This window comes from Nicotiana tomentosiformis, chromosome 2 (assembly GCF_000390325.3).
Source record: "Nicotiana tomentosiformis chromosome 2, ASM39032v3, whole genome shotgun sequence".
In the NCBI taxonomy this organism is placed as follows: domain Eukaryota; kingdom Viridiplantae; phylum Streptophyta; class Magnoliopsida; order Solanales; family Solanaceae; genus Nicotiana; species Nicotiana tomentosiformis.
The window spans coordinates 122,239,143-122,261,802 of NC_090813.1; the positions used below are offsets into that span (position 1 = coordinate 122,239,143).

Here is a 22,660-nt window from a genome sequence, read left to right on the forward strand (position 1 = left end):
AATTTGTAATGGATTGGTATTTAGGAGAACCTCTTTAGATTATCCTCCTAACTAGGTTTAATCAAGGATTCAACTAGCCTCTTTCGATTACTTAGAAGAATCTATGAACTCAACCAACAATATAGTGTAAATATATCACAAGTTATGCCTCTCTCGATTACAAGAACAAGTGAACATAGATGCAACAATTAAATCTTTCAAAAATGATTCAAATACATAAAAATAGAGTTATAATCCACAAACAACCATCAATACATCAAATCCATCAAAACCCAAAAGGTTCTACTCCATAGACATGGAGAAGTTCTTCACAAATGTAACTAAAGTATAAGAAAACATAAATCCAATCCAAACCCGGATCTTGAGTGAGGAGGGAATGATGAAATCCTTGTTCTTGTGTTCTTCCAACTCCTCCTTAGCCTCCTTAGGTTGAAATTGTGTCAAAAGTTCATCTAAAATGGTGTTTTGGTGTATTTAAGCCGCCCCCAAAACAAACCCCGGATGAAACTACCCTTTTTAGTGGAATTGGGAATTCACTCTAACATTTTTGGGCTACCGCGCCACATGCCTGATATCGCTTAAACTCACACCACTAATTTAGGTTGCGAGGCGGTCGATGCAATAATAAAAACCCAATGCGAGTCGGGGTCGATTCCACAGGGAGCTTGATGTGGGATTAGGTATATACCTAGTGTGAATGTATGACATGCCTAATATTACACTTCCACATTTTAAATTGTTGTTTCTACTTCTACTTTTATGCTAATGCTTGTAATTGTAAAGCTAAGAGACAATGTTTTTGATTTTGGTTGTTTTTCAAGTTATAAAAGATGTTGCGACTTCCGCCTTGTTGGTTACCTAACAGATTTATAGCTTTAGGGCATGTTTGGTTGATCGGGATACAATATAGCAATCACACATAATTACTCACTCTATACCTCTTGGTAGTTTGAGTGATTTTGCCCAATTCGGCTTTCTCAAGTCCAAATGGGTATCTCACGAAACAAGTGATAAATGCTCAAGTCGGGTCTTACTATCTCTAGATTCGACCCTTTAATTGGGGCTATCAATTTCTTGAGTTCACCCCAATTTCTTGTTAGTCAAGTTTTTCTAGACTTAGTCTCACTTTCTCAAGTATAAACTAAGTCAATTAGGCATTAATCAATATTTGCAACCATCACTTCTCAAATTCAAGCAAGAACTAGGCTAAAATTCATATACCCAATCACAAATAAGCCCTAAATCAATCACCCATTAAGTACCCATACTAAGGTTGGGTCACAACCCTAGCTAAGGGTTTAGCTACTCATGAAAAATAAAGAAATTAAAGAAGAAACTAAGATAAAATGCATAATAATTGATTAAGGAAAGAAAATCTATTGTTTAAATGCTAAACTAGTACAAAGTTGCCTAATACAGTAAAGAAAAATGGCTCTAAGTGTTCAGGTACACCCAACTTAACCTAAAAATGACAAAAAGATCTATTTATATACAGCTAAAAATATCTGACAAAATTGTCCCTGCAAAGGTTGTACGGCCGCATAATTCTGTGTGCGGTTCGCACTTTGAGACTGACTGGTCAGGTTGGCTTTCTGCGGTCGCATAAAAGTGAGATGTGGTCGCATTTCCTCTAATTGTGCTGACCGCACATTTCTGAGTGCGGCCGCACTCTTGCTCTTGGATTGGATCTCGGCTTTATTCTGCGGACCGCATATTTATGAGTGTGGACGCATTTTGGCATCCTGCGACCGCACAATAATGGTGTGGTCCGCACATCTTCAAGCTCCCAAACTATAAGTCTCTGAATCTAGTCTTCTGCGGTCGCACAATAATTGTGCGGTCCGCACTCTGTGAAGAAATTCTATCAGTGCCTCTTCAGAGTTTGCGGCCGCACATAGTATTGTGCGGTCCGCACTGTAGCCCTTTTTGCCTTGTTTTGGTTCTTGTCCAATTTTACTCCTTTTTGAGTTGATTTTCACTGCTTTGGCTCATTTTCCAATATTCTTGCAAGAAAGCACATTTCATTAGTTCTCGGGAATACTTTTAAGCATTTTTGAACTAAAACGTAAGTAAAAGAGAGAAAATAAGCCGTCAAAATCCCTGCTTATCAATGTTGCGTCGCCCCATGCGGCGTGCATGTAGGAAATTCCAGAATGTGCCAAAATATGATTTCTGGCCACTTTTTGCACTAGCGCCCCGCACCTCGCAGGGCGGTAGTACAAATTGTGGCCAGAAATGAGTTTTTCAAATTTTTGACATCCAGACTTGGTTTTCGACCCCCGAACGTGATCCTAGCTTAATTGCTTTGGCTTCTACTCAGACTTCAAGCTCCAAATAGCTCGAATTAGCTCCACAACATCTACATAACTCGAAATTACTCCTACAAGGCATAAAACACACAATAAGTGCATAAACACTACCAATTAAAGCTCAACACAAGTAAAGTGAATTGAATTAGAGTGTAATAAGCGACTAAAACACAGGATTATAGCCTACCATCATAAGGGCAGGATACTATTGGTCCCGAATGGAACAAGACGCCAAAGCTTTCGTACAAAAATGTGATAAGTGTCAACGCTACGCACCACTGGTACATCAACCAGCAGAACCATTACACTCGGTTCTATCTCCATGGTCGTTCATGAAGTGAGGACTGGATATCATCAGACCACTGCCGCCGGCCCTTGGCAAGGTAAAGTTTCTTTTGATTTTGACTGACTATTTTTCTAAGTGGATTAAAACAGGTCCTTATCAGAAGATCGGCGAATGTGAAGTGGCGGATTTCTTATGGAAGAACATAATTTGCAGATTTGGAATACCAAAAGAGATAGCCTGAGATAATGGGCCACAGTTTATAGGCACAAAGATCACAAAGTTCCTTGAAGACTTGAAAATCAAAAGAATCATAACCTCTCCCTATCATCCAAGCACAAATGGTCAAGCGGAATCAATGAACAAAGTTATTATACAAAATCTCAAAAAGATATTGGAAGCAGCTAAAGGTAAATGGCTTGAGGAACTGCCTAGAGTGTTATGGGCATATTGAATAACGGCCAAATCAAGCATAGGAGAAACCCCTTTCTCCCTTGTGTACGGAGCAGAAGCCTTAATCTCTGTGGAAGTAGGGGAGCCTACCTTGAGATATTTCCAGGCAAGTGAAGAGGCAAACAACGAAGCAATGTTAGTCAACTTGGAGCTACTCGATGAGCACAGGGACTTGGTGCATATTAGGATGTTAGCCCAAAAGCAGAGAATAGAAAGATATTATAATCAAAGAGCCAACCTCTGTTATTTCAAAGTGGGAGATTTGGTTCTAAGGAAAGTAACTCAAAACACCCGGGAACTCAACGCAGGGAAGCTAGGTCCAACATGGGAAGGCCCATACTGGGTTTTAGCTGTCACCAAGAAAGGTTCATACGAGTTGGTGAATCAAGATGGAGAAACGTTGCCAAGCAACTGGAATGTGGAACACCTAAAGAGATATTATTGTTGATGAACATTATCTGTACTGAAAGTGTGTGCTGCACTCTTTTTTCCTTCGTCCAGTTTTTGTCCCAATTGGGTTTTTCTGGCAAGGTTTTTAACGAGGCAACAATGGAAGGCATACTATGAAGAAGGTTTCAGCAGCAGCAATAAGACCTTTTAATAGCAAGGCACACAAGCGAAGAACCACTCCAGAGCGGTTAGATAATCTTTGGCTCGGTAGAAAAATTCCCACCAGGAAATTAATTTTGTTATCGAGCAAAGGTTACCCGACCGTTCACAAGTGCAAACCACTAGAGGATTGTTAGATAGTCTTTGGCTCAATAGCATAAATTCCTAAGGGGAAGTGAAGTTTGTTACCGAACTGAAGATTATCTAGCAATTCATTAGTGGAGTCCTCAAAGGTGCAAAACTTCCAGTGTTCAAATTCGCATTCTTCACATTCGAACACAGGGGGGAATGATATGAGGATACGACAACAATGACTGCCACATCGACCAAAATACGAAAACCGGTAACATAGTTGTAACATCAAGATCGAGGACTGCACGGTTAGTCCCGTAGAAATAAGTTGTACAAGTTAGTCACAAGGAATGACAATTTCCTTTTAATATAACGAAGGCTTATGTACTTTTTGAAAATAAAAGGAATAAAGTAAAGTCCTTTTATTTCTATCTTGTTTCTTGTCTGAATGATGAATTGATTTTGCATTTGAAAGTTAAACAAGTACATCAAATGATAGTGCCGTAATGAACAAGAGATCTCCTCTTCAAGAGCACCGTAAACATAAGAGGGCCCTCTCTTATAAATACCCTCACGATAAAGGGTTGATTTTGAAAGAATTTGTGCACGAAATCCAAACGCTTTAAGGGAAAAATACACCCAAAGCCTTGCATGATCAGACGCAAACAGTAAAATTTGCGCAAAACACTTAAGCAAGAAAGAACGCAAAGATTAAAACTTGCATAAATATTCAAACAAAAGAACGCAGAAAGACTCATGTAATACTTGAGCAAAATATGCTTTTATTTACAATAAATGTGCTAAAATGGCACAGGTACAAAAGTTGGGATAAGAAATGAAAAACTAAACTATTGCATCTCCGGAACCCGGAGAAAGAGAAGCATCCGCGCCCCCAGGGGAAGTAGGTAGATCCGCCGGTGGATCAATACCATGATCCTTATAATTTTGGCCTTCAACATCTTTGCACTCCGGTTCCTCTTCAGTTTTCGAGGATTCGAAATCGAAACCAGAAGAACCAGAAGCATCAGGCCCTGCCGGGAGACCCCTTTTAGCAGTTGACTCCAGCTCACGGGCTTTAGCGATTTCGGCATCAAAGTTAATGACACATGCTTTAGCCTCTTCTAAGGTTTTTCTCCTCATGCTGTACATAACATATGTTTTTTCAACAATGAGGTAAGTCGCTCAGCACTTGAGTTCTTCTTTAGGTTGGTCAACCTCGACAGAAAGGTTTTCCCGGACGGATCTAATAGACTTGAGGCTAACGTCGAGTTCGCGGACAGTAGAGCTAAAAAGTATATTATACTCAATGGTCTTCTTATACCTCTCCTCTAATTGGGCATATTTCACCCTGGCAGCAGCAAACTCTTCAGTTTTGGAGTTCAAGGCTGCCTCCAAATTGGTCAATCTTTCAACGGAGGTAGCCTCACGATCGGATGTAGCAAGAATGGCACTATGGACTTCAACCCATTTGTCCCTAGCCTCTTAAAATTGAACTCTCAGCTGGGCGATCTCTTAGCTAAGGGTCTCCACTTCTTGCTCGCTTTGCTATAAAAGAGCCTCCAATACAGCAGCCTCAGCAGCTTTGGCTTCCAGTTCTGAGAGGAGAGCATCAGTTTGGCCTCGCTTGGCCAAAAGTTGATCCTGCTCGGAGGTAAGTTCTTCTTTTTCCCGAATGAACCTCTGGAGGCCCTAGGAAGTAAGGAAATTGGCCTGCGAAACAAGAAGGGTGAACTCAGGATATTTCCAAATCAAAGACAGGAGAAATGACAAAGGAAATGAAGAGTGTACCACTGCGGCGTTGTGCATAGCATTGTTCAACTAGCACTCTCCCTAGAGAGCCTGTATCTTTTCCCAATCTTTTTCTGAAGCCAAAGACTTCAGATAGTTTGCAAATTCCACTAGCCGGGGTATCAAATTGCATCCAGTAGAGACCGAGAGAGTAACACTCCTCTTCCTTTACGGATCTTCTGAGGGGGCAGCATAATTTCGCCCCAAATTCCTATGAACCAGGGACTGGTGGAGAGAAACACCCTTTTCTCTGACAGATGCGGCCGATGGAGATGATGTAGCAGTTGCTGGTAGAAGAGTTGGTGAAGAAGGAGATGAAGTTGACGGCGTTAAATGGTGAGAAGCAGCTGCGGCAAATGCAGTGCTGGTTGTTAGTTGCTCGTCAACCGAAGATGGCAGGGACTCAGTACTCAGCCCTACAATACCAGGCGCAGCGACTGGGATCCGAAAACGGGAGGTGGCATTTTCCACTATTTCAAACTCCCCAGAGCGATGAGGTATCATCCTCGATTTGTGTAACTAACTTAACATATTTAGCAGTCTGTTGAGTTGAGGAAGGTCATCGTCTTCTATGTAGAGAAGCCCCCTCCTTACTATCTTCTCCGTCATCGTCAACCATCACGGTATATATGGCCGGCCCGGGCGGAGGTCTCATCACCACAACTTTAGAAGATGACTCGAGGGCAGTATTCTTCGCCCTCTTATTCTTTCCCCCGACCGCGGAGGAACACCTTCTTTTTGGTTGCTTGTTCTCTGGCCGGGGACTCCGAGAAGAAGTACTCGCACCAGAAGTAGGTCCAGAGACGCCTGTCTGTGAAAAAGCCTTCTGCAGCAGCCTCGCCGCATCAGTAGGATCGGCCAAAACGTCCTCCCCAGGGATGACAACCGAGCCCTGGGGTAGACCTATATTCAACAGGAGAGAAGAATTAGACAACTTTCTTATAAGAAAAGGTAAATACAAGATGAGTTCAACTTACCATGATATTTGGCTTTCCACCTATATTTCACGGATAGCTCTTTCCACGTGCGGGTTTCGGGCGTAGTACCATTCAAAATTTTCTGAACCCATTGGTCCAAGCCCTCAACCCTAGAGGGAACCCACTGAGTCGCTAAGACAGATAAAGGAAGAAAAGTCAACAATGACGAGGAATGGTCTTTAACAAAATCAGAAGCAAACTATATACTTACGAGTGCGGTTCCACAATTCCGGGAAAGACGGAGCCGATGCTGGGATGATGTCACCGATGGTAACTGAAACAAACCGTTCCATCCACCCACGGTCGTTATCATCATCCATGCTGGATATCAGTGCATGGTGGCTTCGCTTGCTGAAGTTAATCATCACCACACGGAAGATCTTGGGGGAATAAAGATTCATCACGCGAGCTAGGGTTAGCTTCTCCCCCATTTATTGGCACAGGCGCTGAAGACAAGCAATCGCCCTCCACATAGAGGGACTCACCTATGCCAAACATACCTAGTAGCGAAGGCACAACTCCACAATAACAGAGTCAAGCTCTCTACTCAGAGAAAATATCCCAAAAGTGAAGGGATACGTATAGAAGTACGTAAAACCCTTCTTGGGGTAAGGTTACCCGCTCCGCCAGATTAGGGGCGATAATGTCCAAATCCTGGCAATAACAATCTTCCTTCACAACAAGAATACTAGAAGGACGAATGGAAGAAGGATATCTGCCAACGTCCCATGTACGAGGATTAGCAGAAGGAAATTTCTCTTCGAAGTTTTTAGTTGTGACAAGACTCCTAGGGATGATGATGCTCACTGTAGGAGGAGCGGCTTCATCGACTTTGCTTTTGTTCTTTGAGGAACTGAGATTTTTTGAAAAATAAACCATTCTATGTTAGAGAAAAAGGAAAAGCTTTTCTCTTATGAAGAGAATTAAAAAAAGGTTGAAGAACAGAGTACAAGTTGAATGAAGAGAGTTTGAGAGAGTTTCGAGAATTATGGGGTGTGAATAAAGGAGGTTGATGCGTATAAGTAAAGGTTTAGGTGGCTAAATTCGCGGCCATAATTACCTCGATAGTCGGCAAAAGTTATGCTGAATTGTGGGATAACGCGTGTTTGGAGCATTAAATATGGAGAGACGTGCGTCTAATCAACTATCGGTAGCTTTTCAGAGGGGGTCAGTGAAATTCCCGCCAAAACAAATTTCTACCAACTTTCCGGTGACACAAAGTTATGTCACCGGAAAGCAGGGGGACTATCTATCTAGGGTAAAATATGCTATGTTAAGTGATTGCTTAAGAGAGTGACACGTGGAGCCGAAAGCAGAGGATAGCTAAAACCGAAGACAACTATATCATCTGTTACCGAAAGAATGGTGCTCATAAACATGAAATAAATGCCTACGACCTGATAGCATTTAATGGAGAATATTCTACCGCATGTAATACACTGCCCGTTATAAAGAATTTGTCATCCATGCCCGCCGTTACACATTCTTCAATGGCCCTCATAATTGACATTAAAGAAGGGCATGATCCTATGACCTTGTTCCCTAGGTGCAACTATAAATAATGGGCTCTATTATCATTGAAAAGGAGGCGAATTTTCTGGCAAACTTATGCGATAATCTATTAAATGCTTTATATAATTTTATCCTCTTGCTTTCTGATTTTACTGTTGTTGTGCCCGGAAGCCCTGCTCCCGGAACTATTGTTTCTGCTATTTCATCTTCATCTCAAGGCTAAGTGTTGCATATTTATTCAATCATTCTATTATTTCAGGATCAAATTAACTCACTTGTCTAGAAACCACGTATAAATTCAACTGTACCGTTTTACGGGTAAATATATATATATATATATATATATATATATATATATATATATGAGAGAGAGAGAGAGAGGGAGAGGGAGAGGGAGAGAGAGAGAGAACTGGATAAAGATCTAGCCCTATAGTATTTGTGAAAAGTTTCATATATGAGAAACTGAAGCACTAAGCTCCCGTTATGCACGGGATCTGGGGAAAGGTCAGACCACAAGGGTATATTATACACAACCTTACCTTGCATTTCTGCAAGAGACTGTTTCCAAGGCTCGAACCGTGACCTCTTGATCACATGACAACAACTTTACCAGTTACGTCAAGGCTCCCCTCTTTACCAGTTATGCCAAGGCTCCCCTCTTTACTAGCAACTGCATTTATGTGCACCAACTTACCTTTTTTTAATTAGGTTAGAACATAAATTAAAAAATATGTTTAAAAAATTGGTGGGCCAGCCTGTGGGGCCCACAACCCGCATAAAGTTGAGTTGACCATTTTAAGGCCCATAAAAATGGTCCGGCCCCATTCATCAAATGCAAGGACCATGTGGGCTGGGCTAGGCTAAATTGAGCTGACCCATATTGATAGCTCTAGCCACGGTCCAAAGACAATTGGACTAAATATATAAATCTTGACAACAAAGAGAGCGGAGGCCTTAATCATGCAGTAGAGAATGTCAAAAAGTAGTCTTTCATTTTCACTACTACATTTCTCAGCAATCATATAGATATGGTCAGAGTCTGGGTGATATTTAGGGGCCGTTTGGTTTGAATACGGTTTATGTTGGGATAAGTTATGCTGTGATTAGTTATGTTGAGATTAGTTATCTTGGTATTATTTTTTATCCACTGTTTGGTATGTTGTATTAAAAATGACAATTGCATAATTTTTAAGAAAAAAGTATAAGTTATCCCGACACTAATTACCCCACCCTCTACAAGGTATAAGTTATCCCGATACTAATTTTAATCTCGAGATAACTTATATCAGGTTTGCTAAACAAACAAAATATTAAGAAGGTATTAAATTTTTATACCAGTACTATATTCTGTCGGTCACTTGGTCTTTGTTCTTTGGTTTGTCAGTCATTGATTCGGACCATTAAAGTGTCAATATTTCTTTTACATCTCAATTAAATGCAAATGGGGATTCTCACCAACCAAACATCTGTCTGGATCATCTTTTGATTTTTCGAGTTATAACCGAGTTGATTTGAACATAAAGAGTTTGGCCCAAATTCAACTTGACTAATTGAACAGAGTGGAAAATCAAACTCAACTCTATAACCGAAAAGCAAAAAATGATGAGTCGATATTGCGGTGTCGAGCGACTTATCTTTATCAAGAAAAAAAAAACGTGTTTGTTTGTGCAGAGCTAGGGAGTGGGTGAGTAAAAGGGAAATCTTTTCAAAGGCAAAGTGTAAATGACACTAATGTTAAGACAAACTAATTAATCGCCAAAAGGGGAGACAGTCAGACAATCTCTTATCAACTAGTATGTGAATAGTATGTATAATTGTATACAACATATGGTGTGTTCCATGTTTTAAACTACTAAACTATTTGTCAAGGTATTTTGTTTATAATTACAAAGATTTTATGGGTTCAATTTGTTGGGATCGAAAATAACAAGGCGTCATACAGAAACTAACAATGCAAACCTTGGTGACGATAAATCAGGTTCCATAAAAGATATAAAAAAGAGGCATATTTTGTCAAGTGACCTACATCAATTTACTAATATAGAAGAAAAAAACCGGATGAAAGAATAAATTCTTCTCCTAAACAAGACTCTTAAGGACTACATTGTGGATGATATGTTGTTGTTTATGAAGGATAGATCCTCAACTTATAAAGGCCATAACTTTTTCTCCAAGAAAGAAATCTATTAAATATGGAAGAGATTTATATTTTTTTTTATAGGAAAAGTAAAATTAATTATGGTAACACTTTTATTTTCCTTTAAGAGAAAAGTACAACTCAATTATGGTAAAAAAATCAAGACACAAAACCCTAACAAAATTATCACAGACAACAAGATAATCTTATATTACTCAATGATTAATCTGTTTTATCTTATATGTAATTTGTTATTATTAATTTTTTGATTCACGAGCTTTATATAACTTTCTGCAAGTGGACCAGTGGCGGCTTAATTCCAAAGCCATTAAAGTAGTGGCTTTAGGCCCCCAAAAAATTAAGGCCCCAAATTTACTCAAATTATATATAATATAAATAATTATGTATTTATTATTAGTGATAAATGAATTATTTTTAATCATTTAGTGTCAATTTTTAACCAATAATTATTTATCAATTTATAAAGTTTATACTACCTTTTAGAAATATGAATGATGTAATTATAGTTGAAATTTAGACTATTAAAACTACAGTTACTTCCTATTTTTTTTTTTTTTGTTACCTCACCCATGGTGGGTAGACTCTGACTTCTTAATTTATCTAACTCACTTCAACTTGAATTAATTTTGTTTATAATTATGATTTTGTAGAATCTTCTTCTATTCTTTACGTGCTTTTTAAACAAAATTTCAGTCTCAAGCTAATGAAATTATCCAAGGATTAGATACGAAAAGTATTTTTTAACCTTGAATGTTAAGGCTTCTTTTTAAATTTTGAGTTTAGGCTACATGTAGTGTTGAGCCGCCACATGGACCGGTATATAATTAAATTACCTAGTTAAATCGTTTACCAAGTTCAAAAGATCAATTAATATCTGGATTTACGCATACGTTATTCCTCTTTAAAGTAGTAATGGAATTGTGGCACCAAACAAATTTAACTAGTGTCTTCTTCGTGTGGTTGTTGATTGATTGTGTGTTATATAATGATGAAATGTCTTGACAAAAAATAAATGTCAGGACAAATTGGAAATATGGCATTGGTTTTGTAATTTAAATAAAAGCCAAAAACTTAGAAAGCAAAATAGCAGAAACTTGAGAAGCCTGTCTATAGCAGGACCTTTTGGTACAAATGTACTCTACTTGAATCCTATGGACCTTTTGGTCAATTACTCTGATGCATCTATTGGTGTTTACATTTTTTTTTTAATTGGCGTTTACATTGAAATCTTCTTTGAAAGCTAAAACCAACTACTTTCTCAATAAACTTATTTCCTTTTTGGTCCGTTTCAAAAAGATTATCCATTTCTAAATTTGGTAACAATTTAGTTTAAACTTACAATTCTAGCCTTAATGAGAAGCTTTTATAATCACACAAATACTTTGAGTCCCTTTTAACTTGTTTAAGACCACAAATTTAAAAAATCTTCATTTTTTCTTAAACTCTGTGTCCAGTCAATCAGATTCACATAAGTTGGAACAGAGGGAGTAATATCTTTTTTTTTAAAAATTATTTTTTAATGATAGTATTCACAAATTTACACGCATCTCGACTAATTCTATTGGGTGCCTACTACCTTCACCCAGCACAAGTACTACGTAACAATCTACTAGTATCTTATTTCATTTGAAAAGTGATTAAAAGGTTTTCTAATAGCTAAACCTAATTTTTCTTATTTTCCCTATTTTTCAAAAGAAATATCAGAAAACAATCCTATTGCCACCTTGAACAAGTTACAATATTTATGACAATTACCAATAAATTATAAACAACTTAATACTAATATGAAATTTAAAATTTCAAGCATGATGATGCTGCATTTACATTTAATATTAAACATAAAATATGCTCTTCCTTCTCTGTAGATTTCTTTCTCCACGCCCTCTAAAATAGTTAACTTCTATTACAAGTGTTATTGTCTCTTGCTTTATATGATTTGCTACTACAGTTTTGCTGTTTTGGCATGACGTGACACAAATTTGGTGTTTTTCTATAGTAATTTGTACTGCTATTTTGATTTGATGAGATACATATCAATACATATATGTTGTTAAATGTGAGTCATAGATTACACAAGGCATGAATTGTAAGTGTCTTCAATATTTAAATATGTAACTTCATTTATTGGTTATAGAATCATGATTGGCATTTGCCATGAGTTGGACGTTTCAAAATTTATCCCATTTTCAAGTTAGTGATGAGAATGTTGCTGCTCATCTTCTCTTGTTATTATATTAAATCATTTTTTTATGATCTTGTAAATCAATTTTCTAGTACTAGAGATGTTATAATGCAGAAGTGGATCTAAGATTGAAATTTAATGAAATTTAATTTTGCATTGGATTAATTATACTGTTAAAATTATGGATTCAAATCTAATATTTATTGAAATTTTAATAATTTTTTACAAACATATTTATACTTCGTGTCCAAAGTTATGAGTTCAAATGAACTCGTAATCAAAAGGCTACATATCCTCCTAGTGAGATGAAGTACTATATGATCTCTCGAATAATAGAACATCAGTCTACATATTTGAAATTAATATGCTTCCTTAATAATCTCTACAATAGTTTATCTTTATTGTAAACTACTTATTCAGTTTCATATTACATATTATTTTTTTTTATTTTAAGAAAAGCAGCAAAATGCACTAAGCTCTCGCTATGCGCGATGTTTAGGCCATGGTGATCTATTATATGCAACCTTGGGCATTAAGCTCTCGTTATGTGTGGGATTCGGGAAAGGGCTGGACCATAGAGATCTATTATACGCAATCTTACCCTGCATTTCTGTAAGAGACTGTTTTCACGGTTCGAACCCGTGACTCCCTGATCACACGACAACAACTTTACCGGTTACTATTTGTACCATTTAAATGTTTTCTGTTTGATTGTTACTCTTCACATTGTAGTTTAAGTTCGTTGTTATGTAATCATTGAATAAGGTAATTTGTATCTAATTTATAGAGATACTACATTTTTCCTACTTTTCTTCAAATATGTCTTTTTGATATCTTATTTATAGAATTTGTAGCTTTTATCAAACTTATTTGTAAATATGTACATAATATTCTACCTTCTAAAATTGTTCCAAAATAGACCTCCTTTTTGCTTCCAAAAATTAAAGCAATTTAGAGGGAATCCTCCTTTTAACTTGGTTCAAAATTTAAAAAAATAAAAAAATCCATGAACCTTGTATGCCAACCAAGTCCCACAAAATGCACGACCATAATAAACTATATTATCGAATATTAAATTCGACAACCCTCAATTCCTCCTATTTTCTAAACAGTAAAAACAAATTAAAATTAGAGACATCTCAGAATCAGAATTTATTTGGTCCCTCCCGTCGCCCACTGCGCGTCCACACTCACCCCCACTTCCCCCTCCCCCCGTCTTTCTCTTTCTCGGTCAATTTATTACTCTATAAAAATATAAAGTCGTAGAGAAAACGCTAATGTACGACATGAATTTCTCATGAAGCAGAAGTTGGTGGCCTGTTCTACACAATAAACAACACAAAATTCGTTCCAAAAAAATATGTAAGTTTAATCTTTTGATTTCCTATTAATATAATTCATCCTTTCTGTTTTAGCGGCTCAGTTTCTGCCAGCCAATTATTCACAATATTCTTTACTTATCGCATCACACTTTGCGTTTTCAGGTTTATTTTTCTCATTTCTTCCTTTTTCTGTATCTTTTGTCTTCTTCTGTTTCGTCCTTTCTGATTGTGCTTATAATTATTATAAACTGTTTGCTTGTAGATTTTGATCAGTATTCGAAGAAGAAAAATAAAACTATGTCGTCGAACATAATTCACGACGCCGATGGATCGCCTTCGCGAATCGTATTGTCGGAGCATACTGGATCAACTGCTGAGGTTTTTTAAATTTCTATTTTCTTTTTTTAAGTTTATTCGTACTATTCGTGCTGGATAATTGTGATAAATTTTGCTTTATATTTAGCTTACGAAGGATTTTAAATGTGTTCTCCTAAAATTACGACTATTTGTGCTGCATAATTGTGATTAAGTTCTCTTCTTTTTTTTTTTCCGGTTTTTTGTACATGCTTGTTTTAGTTCCTGAGGTGCTCCGATTTTTACATTTTTAAAGTTTAATGAGTGCTACAATTTTTCCTTTAGTTTGATACTTTGGACGTGGCCTATTGGTTGAAGTGGAAGGAAAATAATAAGGTCTCGGAATCCCGAGTCAAGAAATACTAGGTGATTTCTTCCAATCTATCTAAATTTTGATTGGCAAAGTTACCCAATATGTGTGCTGGTGGGAGTAACAGATAGCCGGTGGAGCAGTCGAGCTAGCCCGAATACCACGTTAATCAAAAAAAATATTGATCATTTTGTGGATTATATTAGGTTTAATATCTCAAGATTTACCTTTAGTTGAAGCCTATTGGTGAAAGTGTTTTGGTTTCTCCATAAATCAGTAATCCTAAATCCCATCTTCATCTAAGTGAGATTAATTTTTTTTTTGCTTGCTTGCCTTTCAAAACTAAATATCACCTCATTGATGAATTATGGCTTTATTTTTCCTATCTCGAACATTTTCCAGAAGTTCTCGAAACTACTTAGTTTGGATAGCAAGCAACCTGTTGATTGAGAATATCAAATGGAGCAATTAATTTAAGAGGTGGACTCTTTTTGTTGAAGCTACTCTGTATAAGCGCAGTGCCTTGCTTGTGAGAAGTTGAAATAGTTAACGGGAGATAACAAATCAGAAAGGAAATACTTTCCTCAGCTTTTCTTTTCCTTTTTCCTGTCCAATTCATTTTTATCTAAACGATCGTTTCGACTTCTAAACTTTCAATTCCTGTTGATTTTTTTTTTTTTGTCTTGCTAATGGTTTAGTCTTTCTTATATATGGTCTTGCCTTGAACTTTAGTCTTTAGAAAGTAGCTGTTTTGTAGTCAAACTACGTAGTTCAATGCTTCTGAGAAAACAAACGAGGTGGTGATTACCTGGGCTCTCCATTGTACCAATGAAAAGCTCTCCGCTGTCCATTTAACTTAGAGATGATGTGCTATCTTTTTAAATTGGAAAACGGAGGATCCTCTATTAACCCCTGAACGGAGAGATCCAAATGCATGAAGTAAATGTTGTAGCACTACAATGATGGTGAGTTTTATGGGTTGGAAATATCTTTTCCTTCATTTCACATAATTCTAGTACATATTCTCTGCTGCAGGTGCTTTTTCAAGGTGGACAGGTTGTTTCTTGGAAGAATGAACGAAGAGAAGAACTGCTATTCAGGATTAATAAGGTCTAAATGACCTTCCTCTATATACTTAAGTAGCTGACTATGTTTTTTGCTACTGTTTGGATAGCAATATGTTGACCTTCCTGTATATACTTAAGTAGCGGACTATGTTTTTTGCTACTGTTTGGATAGCAATATGTTGCATGACATGCATGCAGGCACAAAGCTTTTGCAACTAAATGCTATCAACTTTAACGTGTCAATGCAACAGCCCATTCATAATCCTGTTCGTCTTGCAACTTTGTGAACATGAAGTGGATAGTTGTCTCGTCTGGAAGTTCACAATTTTGGACATGTGCATTAAAAAAAAGAATTTGCATCTTCACCTGGATCCTGTCCAGTCTTGACTCCATATTTGAAGATATGGGGCACCAAATTTGAATTAAGATCAATTTATCAATCAAAAAAAAAAAAGTTTGAATTTAGGATCACAATATATATCGGAGTCTAAAAAGCAAAATTGAAAAGTGCTTTCCCCTTGGAGAAATCTATGAAATGGCACAAGGTAACGCTAGCATTGTTCTTTTTCCATCCTTAGCATCTCATAGGTGGTTACATTTAGTAAAGGTTGAATTGCTTTTGTCACTTGCGTCTTCACTTGGTCTACCATACTTCTGGAACCAACTAATTGCACTGTCCTCTCCAGCATTGTGCAGTATGATAAGCAATATTTGATTTAGTTCCTAAATCATGAGATTCACTTTGACAGCATATCAAGTAGGACTCACATCTAACGGGCTACAAATATTATGAGAGGGCTTTTCCTTTATGCAATTTTGCGACACCTTCTACTAGGATTCGCAGGTTAGAAGGGATGATTAGTGTTTTCTCGATGATGTGCATCACTGAGCAGGTGTCCAACGTCTCAAGATAAAATATGTCTTGCTCTTTTGTAAACTTTACCTTGTCAAAAGAAAATTGTCTAGTTCTTTTGTACAGTCCACAAATTCTATCCTCTTGTGAGCCGTTGCGGGGTGAAATGCTATTCAATTATCTAAGATATGTCAAATCTCTCAAGGAATGTTGAGTTTAGTTCAAAATCAGCAAAGCATGGAATGTTGAGTATAGTCCATTTGCTCGGGTAACATAAATCTGATTGTGGTGTAAGGAAACTTCTTCAGGTTTCAAATATGTAAAATTGGCTAGATCTCTCACATAACTTGATCTGCTTGTATGTTTGAAGATACACCTCACACTGAGGATATTACTATAGAACATTGTTCAATCATTTACCTTGGCTGCTAGATTCTTCTGTAGCCCTCTTGTCTTATCATTGTCCTGACTGAGGGTTCTTGCACTGTCTTACAGACCCTCTGGAAACCTCCTAAAGCCATCAGAGGCGGAATACCTATCAGCTTCCCACAGGTTGGCCCACTAACTGAACTAGCAATTTTAGGGTTCTTCCTTGTTCAGTTCTGCATCTTAACTGTAAATATCTATTGTAGTTTGGAAGTTTTGGTTCTTTAGAGCGACATGGTTTTGCAAGAAACAGAGTGTGGTCATTGGATGATTCTCCTTCTCCTCTACCTGCAGCAAACAGTCAGTCAACCGTGGATCTCATCTTGAAATCCACAGAAGAGGATCTGAAAACTTGGCCGCATAGGTGGGGAGAATACATGGTCTTACATGTCTATTAGCCTATAGTAATACACATCTCCTCCAATTCAACAATTTTATCAAAATCTACAAAGGTAACCCTAATCTTGTTTCGCAGGTTTGAGGTGCGGCTACGTATCTCTGTCAGTGCTGGCAAACTGACTTTGATCCCTCGTGTGAGAAATATAGATAACAAGCCATTCTCATTCACGATCTCTCTGCGTAACTATTTATCTGTTTCTGATATCAGGTTTGCCTTGTCGGTTCGCTATTTTTTTTTTTTTTTTTGAGATGTGGTTCGCTAGTTTTCCCCCCGCTAAGTAGCGCTAACAAGTTGAAATTCGTAATAGCTATTATAGTCCCCTTTTAGGGTTTCTTGCAATTAATTCAGACCTATCATTTAAAGTATCTTGCTCATTCAATCGTGGGCGTTCTCTTAAATTTTTGTCTCTTTATAGCTGAAATTTGCTAGATACGTCACTATCCTTTTCAGATAGGTTGCATGATGCAGTTTGATTTGCAGTGAAGTGCGTGTGGAGGGCTTGGAGACACTTGACTACTTCGATAATTTACAGCAGAGAGAAAGATATACAGAGCAGGCAGATGCAATTACCTTTGATAGTGAGGTAACATTACTATGTTAGGTTGTTCTCCATATTTTACTGAGGATAGACACCTTCATTTGAACTCAGGACCCCTAGGTGCCAGAGGAACTTCTCTTACATCACTTCAGTATGCTTGGTTTTTTGAATTTTCCATAATTCATTGAAAAGAGTACTTGATTTCTCCTTATTATTATGTTGACCTAGACCTTTTCCTTTTGTTAGATTGATAGGGTATATCTGAGCACACCAAAGAAAATTGCCATAATAGACCATGAGAAGAAGAGAACCTATGTCATTCAGAAAGAAGGCATGCCAGATGCTGGTATATTTTTACCTTTTTTTTCTTTTGGTCTGGATCTCTTTTGTTCCCAATCTCCATTAAATATTTTAAAGTATAATATGGATGTGATATGCAGTTGTTTGGAATCCTTGGGACAAAAAAGCCAAGTCTCTCCCTGATTTAGGTGATGAAGATTACAAAAAAATGCTGTGCGTGGATTCAGCTGCTGTTGAAACTCCGATTGTCTTAAAGCCCTCTGAGGAGTGGAAGGGGCGGCAAGAGCTCTCTACTGTATCTTCAAGTTATTGCAGTGGGCAATTGGACCCTAGGAAAGTTCTTTATGGCCTTGCCTGATCTCGTTCATGGTGGGATTGAGGTGCTATTTCTACGAGTCTATTTTTGTACTATGCGCGCTGTTTTACTATTCCACAAACACCTATTCATGTTTGGTTTGTCAGTTTCTGGAGGGTTAAATTTAACATTACTGGATCTATTCTATAAGCACATAATTTTAGCTGCAGGTGGTTCACTGACTTTCTGTTTCTTTTTTCAAACTGTGAGATATCTTGTATGTTTTCAACTTATCATAGCATAAACTTTCCTGAGCCTAGAAATTCCTTCTTGGTGTTGCAATAGTTTGATGGATGAATAATTTGAATAACAGAATATAACATCTAAAGGTAAATACACAATGCACGCTTACATAACGTATGAGTTGAGAGAGATAACATGGGTTTTGTTGGGGAGGGGGGTGGAGTTTTGAAGCTTGCGTATTAGAACTTACGAAATACTTATGAAAAATCAACGTGTTTTAAGCATTCCTTTATTGAGCAATTATTCATCAGTTAAAAGACCGCTTTATTCTTTAACAACCTAGAAATTGCTGGAAAGACATAACTTAGAACATAGAGACCATGGATGCCCCGAACTTCTCCTTGGCTTCTTTGTCAAAGGGATCATCACCTAAATATATGTAGATGAAGGCCCTGCAGAGTAGTTCACTTTCCACCTTGCTCACAATTTCACCCTTTACTGCATTTAGTTAAAGTTGAGGTTTAATGAAGTTAGCAATTCAACTTGATGGCATGAAATTGACAAGAATGATTTTTGTGGTAGATTTTACCTCTGGTCTGGAGAACATATCCCGGAAGTCTTGAAATCTCAATTACAGAACCAGAAGTCAGCTTTATGTCATCGGATGCTTCACCCATGATCCTAATATAAAAACAGGATATTAGAGTTTAAGCATTCAAGTTTTCCATTTCAAAAAAGCATTCGAGTTATGGCTGATTAGAAATGATTAGCAATTAAAATGGTTGTAGTACTTTTTTGTGAGCTCTTCGTTCTTCCCACCAGTGAGTTTCTTTATGGCAGCTCCTAGGCCTTCGTCAAAGTTCTTTCTTACCATGCTCATGGTTAGGTTAGAGAAAACAATTACCAACCGCACCATCATCCCAAAATCGCTATCAATCACGATTTGGTACATTTCCTTTGTTGGTTTTGATGGTGCTTTCCCAATCTTGGACTGCATAAGGTCCTTCAATTTCTCATTGTCTGCATATATTCCTGCAATCAAATAATCAGGAGTGGTTAATTTCCGGAGGCCAGTTTGATATAGCTTGATATAGGTTAGAACATTAAACTAATAAGAACATATGTTAAAAGCCAACTATGCTGTTAAATAGATCTTTCTCGAAGCGCAGTATGATCCTTATTCGTATGTTTGTGTAAAGAAGATAGTTTAAATGGAGTATTACCAAAGCCATAAATTTTGAGGCCCATGCCAAGCATGCTCTTCTTCCTTAAACCTACAGCTTTCAACTGCATTCCATCTTCAAGTTTGACAGCAAAAGAGATTCCAGTTTTAGGTTCAACTTCAACTGGAACTTCCTCCTCCTTTACAGTTGCACCATTGGGTTCTTTCTCCTGACCACTCTTCTCGTTCTTTTCCTCTTCAGTTTTGGCTCCATTGGTACAATTTGGCTTCTCTTGTGCTGTTTCTGTAGTCTTTGGTTCACCTTCGCTCACCAGCTTCTCCTTCTCCATTGTTGGTTTTAAAGCAAGACCACTCTTGGGGTCAATTTCAATTGCCTCAGTCTTTGCTGTGACATCTTCCATGGTGGTCGGCATTTTACACTGATAGTTATAAGCGAAGAGGAAGAGATAGGAATTGTTTTCTGTTTTGCTGTGGTTTGAAGATTTAAGGGCAATGAGGTTTATATAGGAAGAGATTTGCCCGAGGGTTGTTGTAACTCATTGATGTCTCATGCAAGTGGGAGTCTCATTGCACAGAGAAATGAGGCATCTTTTCGTCCTTCCTCGGTTTGAGCATTGAGATAATGGGAGGCAAATGTTACATATTATCATCCACTGTAGCTCATTAACTGATTTTTCTTGGTGAAAGAAAACACTAGTGTGCTTTATTTCCTTGCATTAGTTTGCATATTTTGGCAAAAATTTACGGAACACATTTCAAGGACCTGTATTGTTTGCTATCATAAATGTATGATCTCATTTCAATGTGAATATCTTCTTTTCAAACAATTCCAAGGTGGTGGATAAGTGCTGACGGAATATGATGAAATCATGATTAATAGCGTGTAACTTCAAAAATTAGCTTATTTGTTTTCCGAAAGTGCTCTTCTTAAAAATACCTTTGATCAGAAGCAATTTGTGTTTTGCTAATTACTTTGAAAAATACTTTCGAGTAACAATTAATGTTTGGTTAAACTTTTAAAAAGTAAGTATATTTTTCTCTAAAGTGCTTTTGGGGAGAAGTTATTTTTTTTTGCTTCTCCAAAACTGATTATGGTTCAATTCAAAAGTATTTTTTTAATTTTAAAAGTTTGGTCAAACACTTCAACTTTAAAAAAAATATTTTTTTGAAAAAAAAAGGGTTTAAAGAAGCTTGACCAAACAAGTTATGAGTTTTATACATTGATGGGGAAAACGAAAAAGTATTACACGTTCAGCGTAATTGACCGGCTTTAACATATGTTTTTACACTTTTTCAGGTTTCCAGCTTATGTTTACCGTAGACATTACACGCATTTATAATTTACTACTTCCTTTAACATATGTTTTACACTTTTTCAAGTTACTAACTTATGTTTATTCGCAGTTTAACTATTTTATGAACATAAACTGCAGATCATTTCTAAACCATTGATAATCCAATTCCCCAGTGTAACCGCCTTGATTATCTTTGAATGAGAAATTTACTACTTCCTTTTGTTTTCCTCTTACTCTTAGCTAGCGTTTGAACATAGATTTGGCTAAAATTTGAAAAAAAAGTTATTGAAGTTTTGTAAAATAATAATTTTTGGAAGTTAAAATTGTGTTTGGACATGCATTTTATTTTTTTAAAAAAAGTTAAAGTTTTTTGTGAGCGGAAGAAAAAAATTCACCCAAAAATTGTCCTAAATTAGATTTTGGGAACTTGAAAAAAAATTCAATTTTTTTCCAAAAACTGATCATATTCCATGAACAAATAATGTTTTCGAAAATTTGCCAAAATCTATGGTCAAAGGGGAGTTTAGTATTGGGATGAGAAAGTCATCATTATTTTTACGTTGCTGCTTCTACATGCCTAATCTAAAGGAAGCATTTCATGTTTTGTGTTAATAGTAATATTGGGATTGTATGTAAGCGATTCAATGCTCAGAAAGGTCTCATCGCGTCCTAGTGCAAAATCGAAACAAATGGTGATGCATCAACTTCTTCGTTTTTGGAAGGTAAAAATACTTTTTCATCAAAAAAACTATAGTGTACTACCTTTTTTAGAGATTTGAGGTGTTGGCTTAAATGCTCGAGCATTATAAGTAGTTTTTTTTTTCTCGGAGAGAAGCCACAAATTCTACCTTATTTTCAAAAATAGAAAATTAATTTTTTTTCAAGATAAAGATATCCTAATTAATAATTTTTATTTACAAGGCTTTCCGTTATTGTACCTCCTTGCATTAGTTGCATATTTTGCGTATAATTTACACTGTTCCGAACACATTTCAAGGACCTTTAATCTTGGCTTTCATAAATGCATGGCCTTCTTTCGATGTGAAGATGTTCATTTCTAACAAATTCCAACGTGGTGGATAATGTTGACAGAATATAAATATTTAATAAAATCATAAATTTAAATTTTATATACTGATGGGAAGAAAAGTTCACACATTCAGTGTGATTGTCTAGTTTTATTTTTTAACTAGCAAAAGTATAATTACATAGAGTAAGAAAGTAAATTTGATAGTAGTACCTGTAATAACATAAAAATTTAATTCATGGTAGCGCCTGATTCTCTTTGCTCCAGAGTCTATTTAGTCTTCAGCATGAGTAACCCGTAACCAAAAAGCCAAGAGAAGGGCAATGTGTATCACTTCTAATTATTCTTACAATTTTTATATCAAATGCCAATTACAACACATCAATATTATGGTTTAAAAAAGGCATTATACTTTATGCTTACGGCAAAACAGTACCGATCAAGTGGAAAAGAAAGAATATAGAGTTAAAAACTAAAAGATAACAAAAATGAAAAAATCGGAAGAAATATTACCTTCTAAAGCCAAATCATCATCGGATTTTAATGTTTTCTCTTGAATCAGCAGGAGAAAGATGATGAAAATTTTAGTATGTGTAACGACCCGGCCAGTCATTCCGAGAGTTATAGACCTGTTTCTCCATTTCTACTTCTTTATGTGTTGTTCAACGGTGTTGAGTTGTATCGAGTTGGTAGGTTTAGGTCCG

At 36.8% G+C, this 22,660-nt stretch overlaps 2 protein-coding genes across 3 annotated transcripts; one reads left to right on the forward strand and one right to left on the reverse strand.

Moving 5' to 3' along the window:
• The first annotated feature begins 13,497 nt into the window (after nucleotides 1-13,497).
• LOC104098237 (putative glucose-6-phosphate 1-epimerase) lies at nucleotides 13,498-18,450 on the forward strand. Of its 2 annotated transcripts, none has more exons than XM_033656632.2 (9): nucleotides 13,498-13,705; nucleotides 13,928-14,043; nucleotides 15,365-15,439; nucleotides 16,745-16,801; nucleotides 16,882-17,039; nucleotides 17,151-17,282; nucleotides 17,556-17,658; nucleotides 17,860-17,959; nucleotides 18,054-18,450. In XM_033656632.2, the coding sequence occupies exons 2-9, from the start codon at nucleotides 13,963-13,965 to the stop codon at nucleotides 18,269-18,271; spliced, it is 924 nt and encodes a 307-aa protein (XP_033512523.1). In that variant the 5' UTR covers nucleotides 13,498-13,705; nucleotides 13,928-13,962; the 3' UTR covers nucleotides 18,272-18,450. The 2 variants fall into 2 exon arrangements, with proteins under 2 accessions (XP_033512523.1, XP_070052157.1); XM_070196056.1 differs by having other exon boundaries at nucleotides 13,689-13,827.
• Nucleotides 18,451-18,708: 258 nt separating this feature from the next.
• LOC104098238 (chalcone isomerase-like protein 1) lies at nucleotides 18,709-20,121 on the reverse strand. Its single transcript, XM_009604913.4, has 4 exons — nucleotides 19,675-20,121; nucleotides 19,243-19,483; nucleotides 19,041-19,132; nucleotides 18,709-18,949 (listed from the first exon to the last, which is right to left on the reverse strand). Exons 1-4 carry the CDS (start codon nucleotides 20,045-20,047, stop codon nucleotides 18,816-18,818), a joined length of 840 nt encoding a protein of 279 aa, XP_009603208.1. The 5' UTR covers nucleotides 20,048-20,121; the 3' UTR covers nucleotides 18,709-18,815.
• Nucleotides 20,122-22,660: the final 2,539 nt, after the last annotated feature.